Source organism: Danio rerio, chromosome 22, assembly GCF_052040795.2.
Source record: "Danio rerio strain M-AB ecotype USA chromosome 22, GRCz13ab, whole genome shotgun sequence".
Lineage (NCBI taxonomy): Eukaryota > Metazoa > Chordata > Actinopteri > Cypriniformes > Danionidae > Danio > Danio rerio.
In genome coordinates, this window is record NC_141042.1 from 39,212,501 (window position 1) to 39,232,410 (window position 19,910).

A 19,910-nucleotide genomic window follows, 5' to 3' on the forward strand; every position below is an offset into this window, starting at 1 on the left:
TGTCAGCTCAAGCTAATGCAGCGTAATGATCGTTTGAACCGCAGTGGCGTTCCCCGCTGTTTTTTATAGAAATTCGCTTTTGGAGCGGCGTAGCTGATTATGCGGTATGTATGAGTCATGTGTTTGATTGGCGTCCAGCTCGCGGGGCCGTCCCGTGGATATCACAACATCAAAACTGCAGAAAACCTCCCACCGGGCTAGTGATTGTATAGTGAGCAGGATGAGCTGTTATAGGAGTGTAAATATGACTGTAGTAACCATGGTGTCCTGGTGCATCCTGTGGTTTTAAAATCTGTAGTTTTACTACGGTATTTGAAGTAAAACCATAGTAACTACAACATGAAGCAGTTTTACATCTGCAGTTAGAGTATCACTTTTGTAACTACTGTTCTTTTGTTTTGGGTTGACATTTTTGCAAAGCTTTTGTTAAATGTACCACAACCTGCTTTGGTTTTGTGGTTCCTACCGTTACTATAGCTTTACCATAGTACTAATACTGCAATAAAAAAAAAATAAATAAATAAAATATAAAAACGGGCTACTTAAGTGTTATCATAGTACTACTACAATATTACCATAGTCTATCCATGGATTTTACTTTAAATGCCAGAGTAAAACCATACTTAATTTTGCAGTTACTGTGATTTTACTTCCAGTGCTGTGGTAAAACTCTGCTTCATATTGTGGTGAAGTACCAAAGTAACTGCTGAAGTAAAAATGCTGAGTTTTATTTTGTGTTAGTGTGATTTTACAATGGTTTTACCATAGCTTTACCGTAGTACTAATACTGCAATACAAAAAAAAATGGGGTTACTAGAGTGTTATCATAGTACTACAACAATATTACCATAGTAAAACCATGGGTTTTACTTCAAATGCTATAGTAAGACCATACTTAATTTTGCAGTTACTGTGGTTTTACTTTCAATGCTGTAGTAAAACTCTGCTTCGTATTGTGGCTATGGCTATGGTTTTACAGCAGTGTATAGTTAGTAGACTAAGCACTTATGGATATTAGCTACGGTTTTACTATGGTAATTGTCACTGTGGTAACCATGGGTTTCTTGATATGATCTATGGTTTTAAAATCTGTGGTTTTACTATGGTATGTAAAGTAAAACAATAGTAACTTCAATATAAAGCAGAGTTTTGCTACTACAAATTAAAGTCAATCTTTATTTTACCGTCAGGGGCGATTTTAGTATTTTCATTTTAGGGGGGCTCAGCTATATATATATATATATATATAAAACACACCAAGAAACCCATGGTTACCAAAGCGATATTTACCATAGTAAAACCATGACTAATTTCTATAAGTGCTTAGCCTGCTTACTATACAATAAAGTAAAACCATAGTAACCACAACATAAAGCAGAGTTTTACTACAGCATTGAAAGTAAAACCACAGTAACTGCAAAATTAAGTATGGTTTTACTATAGCATTTGAAGGAAAACCCATGGTTTTTCTATGGTAATATTGTTGTAGTACTATGATAACTCTCTAGTAACACTCTAGTAACCACATATATATATATATATATATATATATATATATATATATATATATATATATATATATATATATATATATATATATATATATATATATATATTAGTTGCTTTACTTGTGAGAACAGCATAGTTATACCGTTAACAGATTCATTCATGTCAAGCAGTGCGTGCTGGGCCGGTGAGCACTCCGTGTATCTTTTGCTCACTCAGTTATGTTATAGAAATCTATTTTCTTGTGATAACGGGATTTCATTTAGACATATTTTCCTCACGCTTGCATGTTTGTTTTTGCTTGTTAGTTTGATTCCTGTTGATTTCAAATGCAATAAATATGTTTGTATAAAACTTGTAGTATCGGTGGCTCATTTTGGCTGATGCGCCTCCATTTTTAAAGTTAGGAGCAGCGGTGCTACCAAGCAAAACGGTTAATTTCAACTCTGAATGCCTTATAACCATGGTTAGATTTGTAGCTACTATGATTTTTTACTAGCTACTTCAGTTTTATTACATATACCATAGTAAAACTGTAGTATATGTCTATGTCTTTCTGTCCATCATTCATTCAGTTTTTCTTTCTTTCATTCTTTCTTTATATCCATCAATCATTTAGTATTTTTCTTTCTTTCTTTCTTTCTTTCTTTCTTTCTTTTTTTATGTCTATCAATCATTTAATATTTTCTTTCTTTCTTTCTTTCTTTCTTTCTTTCTTTCTTTCTTTCTTTCTTTCTTTCTTTCTTTCTTCCTTCCTTTCTTTCTTTCTTTCTTTCTTTCTGTCCATCAGTCAGAGCTAATGAAGATTCCTCTGCTGATTAAAGTGCTGTTTTTCTCCTGCGCTGTGGTCAGTTTTCTCCTGTTGTGAGCAGTAATAAGCAGCTCTGTGGACTCCCCGACTTGACTCTCTTTAACGTCTTCCCAGGCCTATATTGAATGATGCGTCTGTCAGATCTATAAGCCGCACCATATTTCCTCTTCACTTGCGAGACCTGGAGTTGGGGATCAGATTCCCGGCCGGCTGGCATTTAATGCTTCTTTTTTATTTCGTCCCGGGCCTCATCCTGCTTGTAGTCCACCGTCTGAATTCCCTGGACTGCAGAACACATAAATTGAGTGTCAAATGTTTTCACTCTTCCTCTTTGTTGTATCAACACTGCAGAGCCAGATCCAGAATACAATCAATCAAACGCTTAGTGCTGTCTAAAAACAAGCTCTCGGACACTCATTAACATATACACTGTCTGTCTGTCTGTCTGTCCGTCTGTCCGTCCGTCCGTCCGTCCGTCCGTCCGTCCGTCCGTCCGTCCATCCATTCATACATCTGTCTGTCTGTCTGTCTGTCTGTCTGTCTGTCTGTCTGTCTGTCTGTCTGTCTGTCTGTCCGTCCGTCCGTCCGTCCGTCCATCCATTCATACATCTGTCTGTCTGTCTGTCTGTCTGTCTGTCTGTCTGTCTGTCTATCTCTCTGTCAGTTCTCTATTTTGTTCTTTCTTACTTTACATCTGTCCCTCCATCCACTCATCTGTTTCTGTCCATTTTTTCTTCCTTTCTTCTTTCCATCCACCAGTCTGTGTATTCATCTGTTTCTTTTTTTTTACATAAATCTCTCCATCCATTCATCTGTTTCTTTTATCAGTCTTTCAGTTCTTTCCTTCTTTCCATCCATCTCTCCATCCATTCGTTTGTTTCTGTCATCGGTCTTTCAGCTATTTATTTCTTATCATTCATCCCTCCATCCATTTATCTCTTTCTGTTCATTTTTTCCTTCCTTTCTTCTTTCCATCCACTAGTCTGTGTATTCATCTGTTTCTTTTTTTACATCCATCTCTCCATCCATTCATCTGTTTCTGTCCATTTTTTTCTTTATGTCCATTTTTTTCTCTTCTTCCCTTTCTTCCATCTATCCATCAATGTGTCTGTTCATCTGTTTGTTTGTCTTTCCATCTATCCCTCCATCCATTCATGTTTCTCTCCATTTTTTCCTTCCTTCTATCCATCCATCATCCATCCATCCATCCATCAGTTTGTCTATTCATCTGTGTTTCTTTTTTCCATCCATCTCTCCATCCATTCATCTGTTTCTGTCATCAGTCTTTCAGTTAAATATTTCTTACCATCCATCCCTTTATCCATTTATCTTTTTCTGTCCATTTTTCCTTCCTGTTCATTTTTTTCTCTTCTTCCCTTTCTTCCATCCATCCATCAATGTGTCTGTTTATCTGTTTCTTTCTTTCTTTCTTTCTTTCTTTCTTTCTTTCTTTCTTTCTTTCTTTCTTTCTTTCTTTTCATCCATTCATCTCTTTCTGTCAATTTTTTCCTTCCTTCTTTCCATCCATCAGTCTGTCTTTTCATCTGCTTGTTTCTTTTTACATCCATCTCTCCATCTATTCATCTGTTTCTGTCATCAGTCTTTCAGTTATTTATTTCTTACCACCCATCACTCCACCCATTCATCTGTTTCTGTCCATTTTTTTTCTTCCTCTCTATATTTTCTTTTCTTCCCTTCCCTTCCTTCCATCCATCCATCCATCCATCCATCCATCCATCCATCAATGTGTCTGTTCATCTGTTTGTTTCCATCTATCCCTCCATCCATTTATCTCTTCTGTCCATTTTTCCTTCCTTCCTTCCTTCCATCCATTAGTCTGTCTATTCATCTGTTTGTTTGTTTCTTTCTTTCTTTTTTTCCATCCTTCCCTCCATCCATTCATCTGTTTTTGTCCATTTTTTCCTTCCTCCCTTCCTTTTATCCATCCATCAGTCTGTCTATTCATCTGATTGTTTCTTTCTTTCTGTCCATCCCTCTCTACATCCATTCATCTGTTTCTGTTATCAGTCTTTCAGGTCTTTCTTTCCATCCATTCATCTGTTTGTTTGTTTTCTTGTTTTCATCCATCTCTCCATCCATTCATCTGTTTCTGTCAATTTCTTCACTCCTGTCCATTTTTTTCTTTTATTCCCTTCCTTCCATCCATCTGTCAATCTGTTTGTTCATCTGTTTGTTACTTTTGTTCTTTCCGTCCATCCATCCCTCCATCCACTCATGTTTTTGTCCATTTTTCCTTCCTTCCTTCCTTCTATCCATCCATCAGTTTATTTATCTGTTTCTTTCTTTCACTCTTTCCATTCATTCATCTATTTCTCTCATTAGTCCTTAAATTCTTTCTTTCTTTCCTTTTGTCCATCAATCTGTCTGTTCATCTGTTTGTCATTTTTTCTTTCTTTTTCCATTCATTCATGTTCTGTATATTTTCATTCCTTCCATCCATCAGTCTGCATAATCATCTGTTTCTTTCGTTTCGCTTCTGTCCATCAGTCTTTCAGTTCTTTCTTTCTATTCATCCCTGCATCCATTCATCTGTTCTTCTGTTTCTGTCCATGTCATTTTTCCTGTCTTCTGTCCATCAGTCCATATCTCTTTACATAATTCTGTTTGAATTTCTGAATCTGTTTCTCATCTTTTTGTAGTTTTTCTATCTATCTATCTATCTATCTATCTATCTATCTATCTATCTATCTATCTATCTATCTATCTATCTATCTATCTATCTATCTATCTATCTATCTATCTATCTATCTATCTATCTATCTATCTTTATGCCTATCTATCTATCTATCTATCTATCTATCTATCTATCTATCTATCTATCTATCTATCTATCTATCTATCTATCTATCTATCTATCTATCTATCTATCTTTATGTCTATCTATGTATCTATCTATCTATCTATCTATCTATCTATCTATCTATCTATCTATCTATCTATCTATCTATCTATCTATCTATCTATCTATCTTTATGCCTATCTATCTATCTATCTATCTATCTATCTATCTATCTATCTATCTATCTATCTATCTATCTATCTATCTATCTATCTATCTATCTATCTATCTATCTATCTATCTATCTATGCAATTATACTGAGTTCAAACGAAATCAACCTCCAGATCATTTCTTCCTTGTCAGCTGATCATTAGACTGTAGGAGGTTTCTCTTCTAAAGCTCAAATAAGTGATGTGCAGTTTCCCTCTCATGCCCCACAGATTTCTGTTTGAGTCATCAGCAGTTAAAGACCAGCGAAAATCGGGACTATTTTATAAATGAGGCAATTATAAGTGTGTCCTGAACCGAGATCAGACTCTGAATCGGCGTGCCAGTGACACCGGGAGAAGCTAGCAGATGAAAGAATGGCCCTGCGAATACAGTCGATAGTGTTTCCCGCAGTCTCTCACATCCAAGCCTTGAACACCGGCCTCCTGTGGAAATTCATTAAACAAGTTTGATCCTGCCCGTACCTCCCTTGATGCTAAATAATGTTACAGCGGATGCCTTAAACTGCTTAAATGACTTTGACAGTTACGTAAAGGAATGCTGTGTATTGTTACGTACACTCACTTTATTAGGTACACCTTATTAGTACTGGATTGGACACCCTTTTGCCTTCAGAGCTGCCTTAATTCTTCGTGGCATAGATTCAAAAAGGTACTAGAAATATCCCTCAGAGATTTTTGCCACATATTGACATGATAGCATCACACAGTTGCTGCAGATTTGTTGGCTGGGCATGCCAATCTCACGTTCCACCACATCCCAATGGTGCTCTATTGGATTGAGATTGACTGTGGAGGCCATTCGAGTACAGTGAACTCATTGTCATGTTCAAGAATCCAGTCTGAGATGATTCCCGCTTTATTCTGGAGAGTGCCAAATACGTCCTTGTAGGTACTTTTTTTTTTTTTTCCGCGAATCCACCAGAGGCTGATGTGTACGCTTTTTGAGATCTCAAATTTCTCTCGTGGGTGCTATTCACACCTGTTGTTCTCGTGTAAAGCCACCAGAGGCTGCTGTCGACTGACCAAATGATCGACTGACCCACCCTCCTCCTTTTCAAAAGCACCGATTGACCCAACCACCCACTTCCCTAAACCCAACAGTTTTAAAAAGCAATCCAGAAAAAGGATTGCATCTGATTATGACCACATTTTCTGATTTTATCACATTCTTTGATCTTACCCTGTGATTTACTCGTTTATTTTTTGGCGTGTTTTTCTCTTACCCATTTACTGGAGCCATTTTTCAACGCACTCGAAAACCCCTCATCGTGGTCAACTACTCTCTGTGTCTCTAGTATGCCAATGTAAATGGTAACCTAGGGGAGTGCGGGGCACAAAATAACACGGGGTTAAATGTAACACAGAGTTTTAAGGTATTTACTCAGGGTTAACCATGACATGCTTCCGAGGTTTTCACCACAGTGTCAGGAGATGTCTTCCTGATAATTATTGAAAAAGCTCAGCAAAATTTGGATGAGAAACACAGAAGAACCCTACTAAAAAAACAGCTTAAACCAGCCTAGGCTGGTTGGCTGGTTTTAGCTGCTCCACAAGGCTGGTTTTAGAGGGATTTTGGCCATTTCCAGGTTGGTTTCCAGCCATTTCCAGCCTGGTCTTAGCTGGTCAGGCTGGGAGATGACCTGCTAAAACCAGCTTTGACCAGCCTAGCCAGGCTGGGAGCCCAGCCAAAACCAGCTATATCCAGCTTAAACCAGGCTGGTCAAGCTGGTTTTAGCTGGATTTAGCTGGTCATTTTCCAGCCCGACCAGCTAAGACCAGGCTGGAAATGGTTTGAAACCAGCCTGGAAATAGCCAAAACCCCTCTAAAACCAGGCTGGTCGACCAGCTAAAACCAGCCATCCAGCCTAGGCTGGTTTAAGCTGGATTTTTCAGCAGGGAAACTATTTTTGCATCATAAAACAATCATTTTATTATGGTCAATATTTTTTTATTTAAAAATAAATCTGTGAAAGTATGAACGTAAAATCATATATTGTTGTGATCACCATCTTCTAGGCTGAAAGATTAAACCAATTTGAAAGAATTAAAATACATCCAGTGCCTGCTAGCCAGTTTCGAGCAAAACACGACACAGCGGGATTAGTTGTAACAGCATGTTACAATTAAAACACACACTGTTGAACACCAACTAACCAAACAAAATAAATAAATTGTTGAAATATTTGATATTTTTGAGGGAAATATCCAGAAGGGGTGTTGGGAGGATGCGCGACGTATGTAAAAAGGTGGGCACAACATAGTTGAAGAGCATGGGAGGCAGCTAGCGATATCCGGAAGATTATCATTCGTTTGCGGCCATCCAGGAGTCTCTATAGTGTCTATGCATATGCAGACTTGGGATGTCTGCTAGAAACATGCTAGCAAAAACATGCTGATTCAGGCTAGAAAAATGCTAGCAACATTGTCATTTCTGCAAACAATATGCTATGGTCCTAGAAGCAGGTTAATTCATGCAAGCTAAAATATGCTAGCTATTTTGAAAGATGCTAATTTATGGTAGAAACATTGCAATTTATGCTAGAAACATGCTAGCAACATTGTCATTTCTACAAACAATATGCTAATTCATGTTTGAACCAGGTTAGATCTTGTTAGAAACATGTTAATTCATGCTTAGAAATATGTCAGCAACATTAAACTTTGCTAATTTATTTTAGTAACATTGTAATTTTTGCTAGAAAAATGCTAGCAACATTGTCATTTCTGCAAACAATATGCTAATTCATGCTTAAAACATGCCAGCAACAATGTCATTTCTGCAAACAGCTAATACGTGTTAACTAACTACGTAGTAGGTTAATTCCTACTAGAAACATTTTACCAACATTGTCATTTCTTTAAAGACTGTGCTAATTTGTGCTAGAAGCAGGTTAATTCATGCTATAAACATGCTAAAAACTTTGAAATATGCTAAGTGATGGTAGAAACATGCTAGCAACATTGCCATTTTTCCTAACAACATGCTAATTTGTGTTTGAACAAGGTTAGTTCTTGTTAAAAACATGCTAATTCATGCTAGAAACATGCAAACAATGTTAAAACATGCCAATTTATGGTAGAAACATTGTAGTTCATGCTATAAACATGGTAGAAGCATTGTCATTTCTCCAAACAACATGCTAATTCATGTTAGGAACTGGTTAAGTCATGCTAGAAACATGCTAGCAACATTAAAACATGTTAAATTATGTTTGAAACATACTAGCAACATAATTTTTTTTCTAAACAATATGCTAACTTATGTTGGTTAGTTCTTGTTAGAAATATGCTAATTCTTGCTAGAAACATGCAAACAATGTTGAAACTAGCAATTTATGGTAGAAAAATTGTAATTCATGCTATAAACATGCAAGCAACATTGTCATTTCTCCAAACAATATGCTAATTCATGTTTGAACCATTTTAGTTTATGCTACAAACATTCTAATTAATGCTGGAAACATGCTAGCAACAATGCCATTTCTCCAAACAATATGCTAATTCATGTTAGGAACTGGTTAATTCATGTTAGAAAACATGCTAGCAACATTGTCATTTCTCTAAACAATTTTCTAATTCATGTTAGGAACAGGTAAATTTGTGTTAGAAACATGCTAATTCATTCTTGTAACATGCAAGCTACATTGTCATTTCTGCAAACAATATGCTGATTTGTGTTAGAAGCAGGTTAAGCCATGCTAGAAACATGCTAGCAACATTAAAACATGTTAAATTATGTTTGAAACATACTAGCAACATTATTTTTTTCTAAACAATATGCTAACTTATGTTGGTTAGTTCTTGTTAGAAACATGCTAATTCTTGCTCGAAACATGCTAGCAACATTGTCATTTCTCCAAACAATATGCTAATTCATGTTTGAACCATTTTATTTCATGCTAGAAACATTCTAATTAATGCTGGAAACATGCTAGCAACAATGCCATTTCTCCAAACAATTTGCTAATTCATGTTAGGAACAGATTAATTCGTGCTAGAAACATGCTAATTCATTCTTGTAACATGCTAGCTACATTGTCATTTCTGCAAACAATATGCTAATTTGTGTTAGAAGCAGGTTAAGTCATGCTAGAAACATGCTAGCAACATTATTTTTGTCTAAACAATATGCTAAGTTGTTTAAACCAGGTTAGTTCTTGTTAGAAACATGCTAATTCATGCTAGAAACATGTCAGCAGCATTGAAACATACTAATTCATGCTAGAAACAGTCTAATTCATGCTGGAAACATGCTAGCAACATTTGTCGAAGTGTGTTATCCGACTTACTCATCCAGTTTTATTACCCTATGAAAGTTTCAAATACTCCTTACATCTAACTAATGTATCTTGACTACAAGACAACTCAAGTAACAAGTGGCTCATCTTACCCCCACTCTCTCCATCTGCCAAAATACCAGTTAAAAGCTCACAATCCGTCTGCAGTTTGGTTTTACACGACACACAGACACACACACACATGCATCACAACTTCTGTCAGCATTACTAATGTAAAGAGAGAGACAAAACGAAAACACTGAAAGCTGATACATGATTGAAAACCTTTCTGGGAAGCGTATTAAAAGTGTAGACATTCCAATCTATATTAAGTGCATGTTGCCATTTCCTGAACAATAAATCGCAATAAAAAGCCTTAGCCGAGCAGTATAACATGGGTGATGGAAATGCCGTTATGGCCAAGTCAGACTTGGCGATTGTCTCGGATGTATTAAGAAAGTTCACCATCACTCTTTGTCTTCACGGCTCACCTTCTTTACCACGATGATACACGCATGCGCCTGTGCTAAACATTTCAAGAGCAAATAAATCTCCATTCTTTAGTCCCGTGGAGTTGTTTATTATCTGACTAGCATGGTTCTACTCTGTAGGAACTTTTGACAGCTTCTTGAGGCCAAAGGTTAAAGCTTCATGCTAGCAACCATTTCCTCAGTGGAAAGCTAAAGTGCTGTATTTTTAAAGCTAACATCATTTGTTTGTGCTTTTAGCATCTGTCTTTACTGCCCTGCTGAAAAATCCAGCTTAAACCAGCCTAAGCTGGTTGGCTGGTTTTAGCTGGTCAACCAGGCTGATTTTAGAGGGGTTTTGGCCACTTCCAGGCTGGTTTCCAGCCATTTCCAGCCTGGTCTTAGCTGGTCAGGCTGGGAGATGACCAGCTAAAACCAGCTTGACCAGCCTAGCCAAGCTGGGAGTCCAGCCAAAACCAGCTATATCCAGCTTAAACCAGGCCGTTCAAGCTAGTTTTAGCTGGATTTGGCTGGTAATTTTCCAGCCTGACCAGCTAAGACCAGGCTGGAAATGGCTGGAAACCAGCCTGGAAGTTGCCAAAACCCCTCTAAAACCAGCCTGGTCGACCAGCTAAAACCAGCCAACCAGCCTAGGCTGGTTTAAGCTGGATTTTTCAGCAAGGTGGAACGCTACAAAGACTTAAGAGTGATTTGGTGCAATAATTAGCTTAGCATTTAGCTTATTTATGTTGGTGCTAGTCTTACTTTGAGTTTTCGACTAGTTTAAGTAGCAGCGTAAAAAAGAACAGAATATGCTAAAACATGTTACACTCAAAAAAATCAACTAGGCATGTGTTGGATTTACAAAATAAAAATTTGTCAGGTTGAAAAGAACAAATCAAGTTTACGTATGTTAAATTATTAATTCATGTTATTTGAAACTGAATTAAGAAATAATCAAATGAATTTGATCAGAACATGTTGATTCAGTGAGACTGAGACGGTTCAAATCGACAACTCTCACTCTGGAGAGTCACTTCGCACATATCAGTAGGTGGCGGTAGTGCGTTTGGATGTCACCATACGAAAACAACAAGAAGAAGTATCACCGCGTGTTTTCGGCACAGTTTGGGAATTGGTTTTCCCAAGAGCTTGAATGTTATGCATGTTATGTTGTTGGCTATATGTTTCCTGTACATTTTATACTTTTACATTTTGAATAGGAGTACCAAAGTGAAGAAAGCTGTTTAAACTCAATTGGTAAAAAAAATGATGTTAACGTCCTACAGGTATTGCTTGGGGCTCAGTTTTCTTAAGAGCCAAGGTTATTCTATTGGCTAAATGTTTCTTATACATTTTATATTACATATTACAATTTTGGATATTATATAACATTTTGTATCAGAATATTAAAGAAGAAATATATATGTATATGTATATATATATATATATATATATATATATATATATATATATATATATATATATGTATGTATGTATGTATATATATATATATATATATATATATATATATATATATATATATATATATATGTATGTATGTATGTATGTATGTATGTATATATATATATATATATATATATATATATATATATATATATATATATATATATATATATATATATATATATATATATATGTTTTCTGTCCTTTTTGTGTTAAATTACTTACCATTAAACCATTAAAACCATTACTGACCATTAATTCTTGCTTCATAGTATTGTCATTTAAAGAATGTAATTTAAACAACAATATTGAACAAGAAATTTACTAGCTGATTTAACAAGACATAATTTTGTTAAAGTAAAGCTTTTGTGTTACATTGAGTAAATTAGATTCATTTTAATTAGAATAACACAATTCAAACATTTTGAGTCAATTAGTTGCAAAGAAGAAGTTGGACTGACATATTGAAACCATGTTTTATCTACAAATGTGCTTTGTGTTCATACAACATGTTCAAAGCAGTTCAGGTTTACTTGATTGGATTAGATGCATAAAGGGTGCCACGATTAAATCATGTTCATTCAACAATAATTTTTTTTTTTTTGAGTGTAGAAGAAGGTAAATTAACGCTAGAAACATGTTAATTCCTGCTAGAAACATGCTAGCAACAATGAAACATGCTAATTTACTAGGTCCGGAGATCCAACAGATAAACAGAAAGCCGGAGGAAGCGTCAGCAATAGAAACAAAACTGCCACTTTTGCACTCATTTGCTTTCATTCCAGCTTCTCCAGCACTAGATTCTGCTTGAGTTTCCTCTTTCCACTCAGCTGTAATGACCAGCTCCACTTATTTCAGTGGACAAAAAAAAAAAAACAGAATTTGGGAGTCAGTATTAATTTATTCTCTGGGACAGCATTTAAATCCTGCTCATCCAAGCACAACCGCAGTAAAACTTCAGTAAGCCGCAGTGAGTCCAGCCTTTGATAAGCCCTCGCCGGACGGCATGCGGCGCTTTCTCACACCCCGGGGCCTCCAGGGGCCGCAGTGTGTTGGCAGGCGGACGGGCTCCAGCGGCGAAGGCTCCTCGTGGGCCGTCTGTAGTTCATCCAGAGCTGGAGCTGCTCTCTGTCAGGGCTGCTGTTTGATGAGAGGCAGAAAGAGTGTGTGTGTGTGTGTGTGTGTGTGTGTGTGTGTGTGTGTGTGTGTGTATGCTATGTGTGTTTGAGTGTGTGTGTTTTATTTGTGTTTTGTGTGAGTGTGGGTATAAGTGTTTTATGCGTATATGTGTGCGTGTGTTTTATGTGTGTGTGAGTGTGTGTGTGTGTTTGATGTGTGAATGTGGGGGTTGTGTGTTTGTGAGTGTGTGTTTTCTGTGTGATTTTTGTGTATGTGTTTTACATGTATGTCTTCGTAGGGGGTTTGTGTGTGTGTGTGTGTGTGTGTGTGTATGAGAGTGTGTGTGTTTTGTGTGTGTGTGTGTGCTTTATGCCCCTGGGTTTTTGTGTGTGCGTGTTTTCTGTATGTTTCATGCGTGTCCGTGTGTGTTTTATATCAATGTTTTGTGTGTGTGATTTATGTATATGTTTTTATGAGTGTGTATGTGTGTATTTGAATGCGTGTGTCTGTGTGTGTTTTATGTGTGTGTCTGCGTGAGTGTGCATATGTTTGTGTTTTATGTGTGTGTGTGTGTGAGGGGGGGTTGTGTTTTCTGTATGTGTGCATGTGTATTGCGTGTGTGTGTACGAGTGTTTTATGTGTGCATATGTGTGTTTTTTTATCAATGGTTTGTGTGTGTGCATGTTTTATGTGTGGGTATGTGTGTGTTTTATGTGTGTGTGTGTGTGTTTGTTATGTGTGTGTGCTTTATTTGTGTGTCTTTGTGGGGGCTTATGTGTGTTTGTGTGTATTTTTTCTGCGTGATTTTTGTGTGTTTGTGTTATATGTGTGTGTGAGGGGGGTTGTGTGTGTGTTTTCTGTATGTTTTATGTGTGTGTCTGCTTTATGTTTGTGTATGTTTTATGTGTGTGTCTGTATGTGTGTTTTATGTATGTGTATGTGTTTTATATGTGCGTGCCGTGCACATGCGTGTGTGTTTCATGTGTGCTTTTTATCTGTTTTGTGTTTGTGCGTGTTTTATGTATGTGTTTTGTGTGTGTGTGTGTGTTTGTGTTTGTGTGTGTGTGAATGGGTGTTTGTGTGTGAGTTGTATGTGTGTTTACTTTGTGTTTTTTATCTGTTTTTGTTTGCATGTTTTTTTATGTGTTTTGTGTGTGTGTGTGAATGGGTGCTTGTGTGTGCGTTTACTTTGTGTGCGTGTGTTTTGTGTACATTTTATGTGTGTGTGTGTGTTTTGTGTACATTTTATGTGTGTGTGTGTTTTGTGTACATTTTATTTGTGTGTGTGTTTTGTGTGTGTATGTGGTGGGGGGTTACGTGCACATGTTTTATGTCTTTGTGTGGGTTTGTTTTGTATGTCTTTGTGTTTTATGTGTGTGTGTGTGTGTATATATCTTTTTATGTGTGTTTGTGTGTGTGGGCTGTATGTATGTTTGTGTGCTTGTGTTTGTGTATATGTGTGTTTTCTATATGTTTTATGAATATGTGTTTTATATATGTGTATGCGTGTGTGTTTTTATGTGCGCGTGCATATGCGTGTGTGTATGTGTTTCATGTGTGTTTTTTTATCTATGTTGTGTGTGTGTGTGTGTGTGTGTTTGTGTGAATGGGTGTATGTGTGTGTAAGTTGTATGTGTGTTTACTTTGTGTGCATGTGTTGTGTTTATATTTTCGTGTGTGTGTGTGTGTGTGTTTGTGTTTATCTGTGTTTGTGTGTGTGTATGTGGTGGGGGGTTACGTGTATGTGTGTGCTTTATTTCTGTGTGTGGGTTTGTTTTGTATTTGTGTGTGTGTGTGTGTTTGTGTGTATGTGTGTGTGCATATCTGTTTATGTGTTTTAAGTGTGTCTGTGTGTATGTGTGGGTTGTATGTGTGTTTGTGTTTTATGTGTGTTTGTGTGTAAGTGTGTGTGTGTGGGTTATATGTGTGTTTGTATGCAATTGTGTGTTTGTGTTAATGTGTGTGTGTGTGTGTGTGTGTGTGTGTGTGCTTGCATCTGTGTATTTATGTATGTATGTATGTATGTATGTATGTATGTGTGTGTGTATGTGTGTTTGTGTGCATTTGTGTTCATTTGTGTGTGTGCTTGTATCTGTGAATTTATGTATGTATGTATGTATGTATGTATGTGTGTGTGTGTGTGTGTGTGTGTGTGTGTGTGTGTGTGTGTGTGTGTGTGTGTGTGCTTGTATCTGTGTATTTATGTATGTATGTATGTATGTATGTATGTATGTATGAATGTATGTATGTATGTATCTATGTGTGTGTGTGCGTGTGTGTGTGTTGGAGGCCGGGGACTCATATCTGACTGCTCTACACTGTGGCATCCAAAAAAAAAAAGTGAAGGCGCACACACAAATGCCTCTGCGTTATATAACAGCTTATCAAAGCAAGTGGTGTTTATGGGGAAGAATAAAGCTCAGACGTAGCTGTCAAGGAAAAGATTTCAAGGAAAGAAAGTTTGAATGGTTTGCAGATGACAACGGCAGAAATAAAAGATAATATCAAGAAATACTGAGAGTAAAACAAGAAAAGTTTCCGTAAAGCTTTTTGTTTTGATTATTGGAGTTTATTAAAGAGTTTTTGACTGTTTGGCACCATCTTGTGTCTGAATAATGCGCAGGTTAGTGTATACTCCATCAGCTGTTTTAGTTTCTTTCAGCTTTGTGTTTTTGACTCTTTGGCGCCATCTTGTGTCTGAATAATGCGCAGGTTAGTGTATACTCCATCAGCTGTTTTAGTTTCTTTCAGCTTTGTGTTTTTGACTCTTTGGCGCCATATTGTGTCTGAATAATGCGCAGGTTAGTGTATACTCCATCAGCTGTTTTATTTTCTTTCAGCTTTGTGTTTTTGACTGTTTGAGGCCATCTTGTGTCTGAATAATGTGCAGGTTAGTGTATACTCCATCAGCTGTTTTAGTTTCTTTCAGCTTTGTGTTTTTGACTGTTTGAGGCCATCTTGTGTCTGAATAATGCGCAGGTTAGTGTATACTCCATCAGCTGTTTTAGTTTCTTTCAGCTTTGTGTTTTTGACTGTTTGAGGCCATCTTGTGTCTGAATAATGCGCAGGTTAGTGTATACTCCATCAGCTGTTTTAGTTTCTTTCAGCTTTGTGTTTTTGACTGTTTGGCCACATCCTGTGTCTGAATAATGCGCAGGTTAGTGTATACTCCATCAGCTGTTTTAGTTTCTTTCAGCTGTGTGTTTTTGACTGTTTGGCCACATCCTGTGTCTGAATAATGCGCAGGTTAGTGTATACTCCATCAGCTGTTTTAGTTTCTTTCAGCTTTGTGTTTTTGACTGTTTGGCGCCATCTTGTGTCTGAATAATGCGCAGGTTAGTGTATACTCCATCAGCTGTTTTAGTTTCTTTCAGCTTTGTGTTTTTGACTGTTTGGCGCCATCTTGTGTCTGAATAATGCGCAGGTTAGTGTATACTCCATCAGCTGTTTTAGTTTCTTTCAGCTTTGTGTTTTTGACTGTTTGGCCACATCCTGTGTCTGAATAATGCGCAGGTTAGTGTATACTCCATCAGCTGTTTAGTTTCTTTCAGCTGTGTGTTTTTGACTGTTTGGCCACATCCTGTGTCTGAATAATGCGCAGGTTAGTGTATACTCCATCAGCTGTTTTAATTTCTTTCAGCTTTGTGTTTTTGACTGTTTGGCGCCATCTTGTGTCTGAATAATGCGCAGGTTAGTGTATACTCCATCAGCTGTTTTAGTTTCTTCCAGCTTTGTGTTTTTGACTGTTTGGCGCCATCTTGTGTCTGAGTAATGCGCAGGTTAGTGTATACTCCATCAGCTGTTTTAGTTTCTTCCAGCTTTGTGTTTTTGACTGTTTGGCCACATCCTGTGTCTGAATAATGCGCAGGTTAGTGTATACTCCATCAGCTGTTTTAGTTTCTTTCAGCTTTGTGTTTTTGACTCTTTGGTGCCATCTTGTGTCTAAATAATGCGCAGGTTAGTGTATACTCCATCAGCTGTTTTAGTTTCTTTCAGCTTTGTGTTTTTGACTGTTTGGCCACATCCTGTGTCTGAATAATGTGCAGGTTAGTGTATACTCCATCAGCTGTTTTAGTTTCTTTCAGCTTTGTATTTTTGACTCTTTGGTGCCATCTTGTGTCTAAATAATGCGCAGGTTAGTGTATACTCTATTCAGCAGTTTTCTATCTGCTTTGCATTTACGTAAAGAATATTAATTTTAAAAATGATTGCTGCTCAGGACAATGTCTAATTTGTATGTCGTTAAGTATTTGTGTAACAACATGTATGTTATCCCAAAAATAAAGCTCTTCTGTTTTCACGACAGTAAAGTTCGCCGGGCTTTATGTTGTCATCAACCTTCTGAATGCACTTTATCCCTAACACAGCTTTAAACACCGTCTGTACAGCAGTGCAATTCTACGAGTGTCAGATTGAGCTTTGCCCTTCTCATTTGTTTCTGCCAGGTTTCCAAGCGTCCGCCCAGCGTGTTTCCCACCTCTGCTGTCCTTTCTCATCTCCATTCCAGACACACCAGCACAAGGACAGACACCAGGCTTCACTCATTCATATTCACCCTCATCTGGTGCCGCACACCGATTTTAATCAAGCCCCAGCCGCGTCCGAGAGCCGCTTTTTACAGCCACGGCCAAGAATTAGCATTTAAGAGTACATTAGCCATGCTGAATTTCCAGCCTCATTACTGACACCGTCCTGCTTTCCTGTGCAAATATTCCCAGTGTCTGCTAGGATAAGCTCGGGATGTGTGCATATTCATGTCTGTACTTCATCTTAACACCAATTAGCGCTTTCGTTGACTGTGGGCTGAGTGAAATAGATATTGTACGCTGTGACGGAAAGAGCGGTAATTATTCACTCAGACTGCTCTTCAGCTATCGAGCGCACCTGTATTAGCATTTCATACATAAATAAAGGTATCTGCTCTCTAATATCGGCGAAAGTTGTGCTTGCATAAAACATGAGGGACATCGAATTTTCTAACATCGAGTCTGACAGCCTGACTGTTGTATATATATATTCAACAACACAAATGCGGGGAAATATCTTGCTTTAACAACAATCGAGAGAAACCATCATACATTTGATTAGCTTTTTTTAAATCGTACCCTATCCACTTTTAGAAGGGCATCTGATATTTGACGTACAGCCTTGATATCCAGTGTTCATCCAAAGTGACCCGCACATTAGTAACAGCAATTCGAGCAGAAATAAACCCGTTTTTTTGGTAGTTGGCAGACACCGAGGGCCCAAACGCCAAGGGTGACAGTTCTGAGGGTGGGTGCCATCCATCTTTTGGGCCGAGGTCATGTCGGGCACTGGCGGGACGGTCTCCTGCCGCTGCTGTTGGACCGGCGGGCAGCGGAACAGCCTGGTCCAGATGGCACTCAGCCTTCACACCCACATGCTTGAGCCTGGCAACCCTGGCCCTGCATGCCACGACTGTGCCCACTGAATGCCAGCTGTCAGGCCGAGCATGTCGTCCTGCTCGGAGCTTCCTTGACCAGAAGCAGGCTATTGGCACACAGCAAATATTCATCCAGGAGTATGAAGTAGGTGAGCAACTGGTTTATGGAACTTTATCTTGCAATCAAGGTGTAAATTGATTAGTCATTGGAATAATGAATGGAATAATGAGGTTTTTGGAAACAGGAAAACAAACTGATTGATGGTAGACCGACAGAAAGACAGACAGACATTTGGTTGGATGGATGAATGGATGATTGGTTGGTAAAAGACAAGACAGACAGACATATAGATAGATGGATGGTTGGATGGATGGATGGATGGATGGATGGATGGATGGATGGATGGATGGATGGATGGACGGATGGCGAAGGACAGTTTGGGACAGACAGACAGATGGATGATTGGCAAAGGACAGTTAGGGACAGACTGACGGATGGATGGATGGTTAGCAAAGGACAGTTAAGGATAGATAGACAGGCAGAGAGATAGATTGATGGACGGACGGACAGATGGATGGTTGCCGATAGATAAAGATAGATAGATAGACATACAGACAGACAGAGAGAGAGACAGACAAACATTAGTTGGAAGGATGGATGGTTGGTTGGTAAAAGACAGTTAAGGATAGACAGACAGACAGATAGATAGATAGATAGATAGATAGATAGATAGATAGATAGATAGATAGATAGATAGATAGATAGATAGATAGATAGATAGATAGATAGATAGTTGGCGAAGGACAGATAGTGACAGACGGATGGATGGTTGGAGAAGGACAGTTAGGGACAAACTAACGGATGGATGAATGGATGGATGGATGGATGGATGGATGGATGGATGGATGGATGGTTGGCAAAGGACAGTTAGGGATAGATAGACAAACAGAGATAGATGGATGGATTGATGGACGAACGAAAAGATGGCTGGTTGGCGAAAGATAGTTTAGATAGATAGATAGATAGATAGATAGATAGATAGATAGATAGATAGATAGATAGATAGATAGATAGATAGATAGATAGATAGATAGATAGATAGATAGATAGACAGACATTGGTTGGAGGGGTGGATTGTTGGTTGGCGAAGGAGAGTTAGGGATGGATGGATGAATGGATGGATAGACAGACATTGATTAGAGGGATGGATTGTTGGTTGGCAAAGCATAGATAGATAGATAGATAGATAGATAGATAGATAGATAGATAGATAGATAGATAGATAGATAGATAGATAGATAGATAGACAGACAGACATTGGTTGGAGGGGTGGATTGTTGGTTGGCGAAGGACAGTTAGGGATGGATGGATGAATGGATGGATAGACAGACATTGATTAGAGGGATGGATTGTTGGTTGGCAAAGCATAGATAGATAGATAGATAGATAGATAGATAGATAGATAGATAGATAGATAGATAGATAGATAGATAGATAGATAGATAGATAGATAGATAGATAGATAGATAGATAAACAGACATTGGTTGGAGGGGTGGATTGTTGGTTGGCGAAGGACAGTTAGGGATGGATGGATGAATGGATGGATAGACAGACATTGATTAGAGGGATGGATTGTTGGTTGGCAAATCACAGTTTGGGATAGATAGATAGATAGATAGATAGATAGATAGATAGATAGATAGATAGATAGATAGATAGATAGATAGATAGATAGATAGATAGATAGAAAGATATATAGATAGATAGATAGATAGATAAATAGATAGATAGATAGATAGATAGATAGATAGATAGATAGATAGATA

At 37.7% G+C, this 19,910-nt stretch overlaps 1 protein-coding gene across 1 annotated transcript in view; it reads left to right on the top strand.

Annotated features, from left to right (window-relative positions):
- LOC147838636 (uncharacterized) overlaps window positions 1-11,726 on the top strand; it is a gene marked incomplete at its 3' end in the record, with an annotated part of 12,053 nt that extends 327 nt beyond the window's left edge. Inside the window, exons 2-4 of the mRNA XM_087304837.1 lie at window positions 4,154-4,238; window positions 4,977-5,423; window positions 11,518-11,726. Coding sequence (XP_087160963.1) covers window positions 4,154-4,238; window positions 4,977-5,423; window positions 11,518-11,726 — 741 coding nt within the window. The remainder of the gene's footprint in view (window positions 1-4,153; window positions 4,239-4,976; window positions 5,424-11,517) is intronic.
- Between the last annotated feature and the right edge of the window lie 8,184 nt (window positions 11,727-19,910).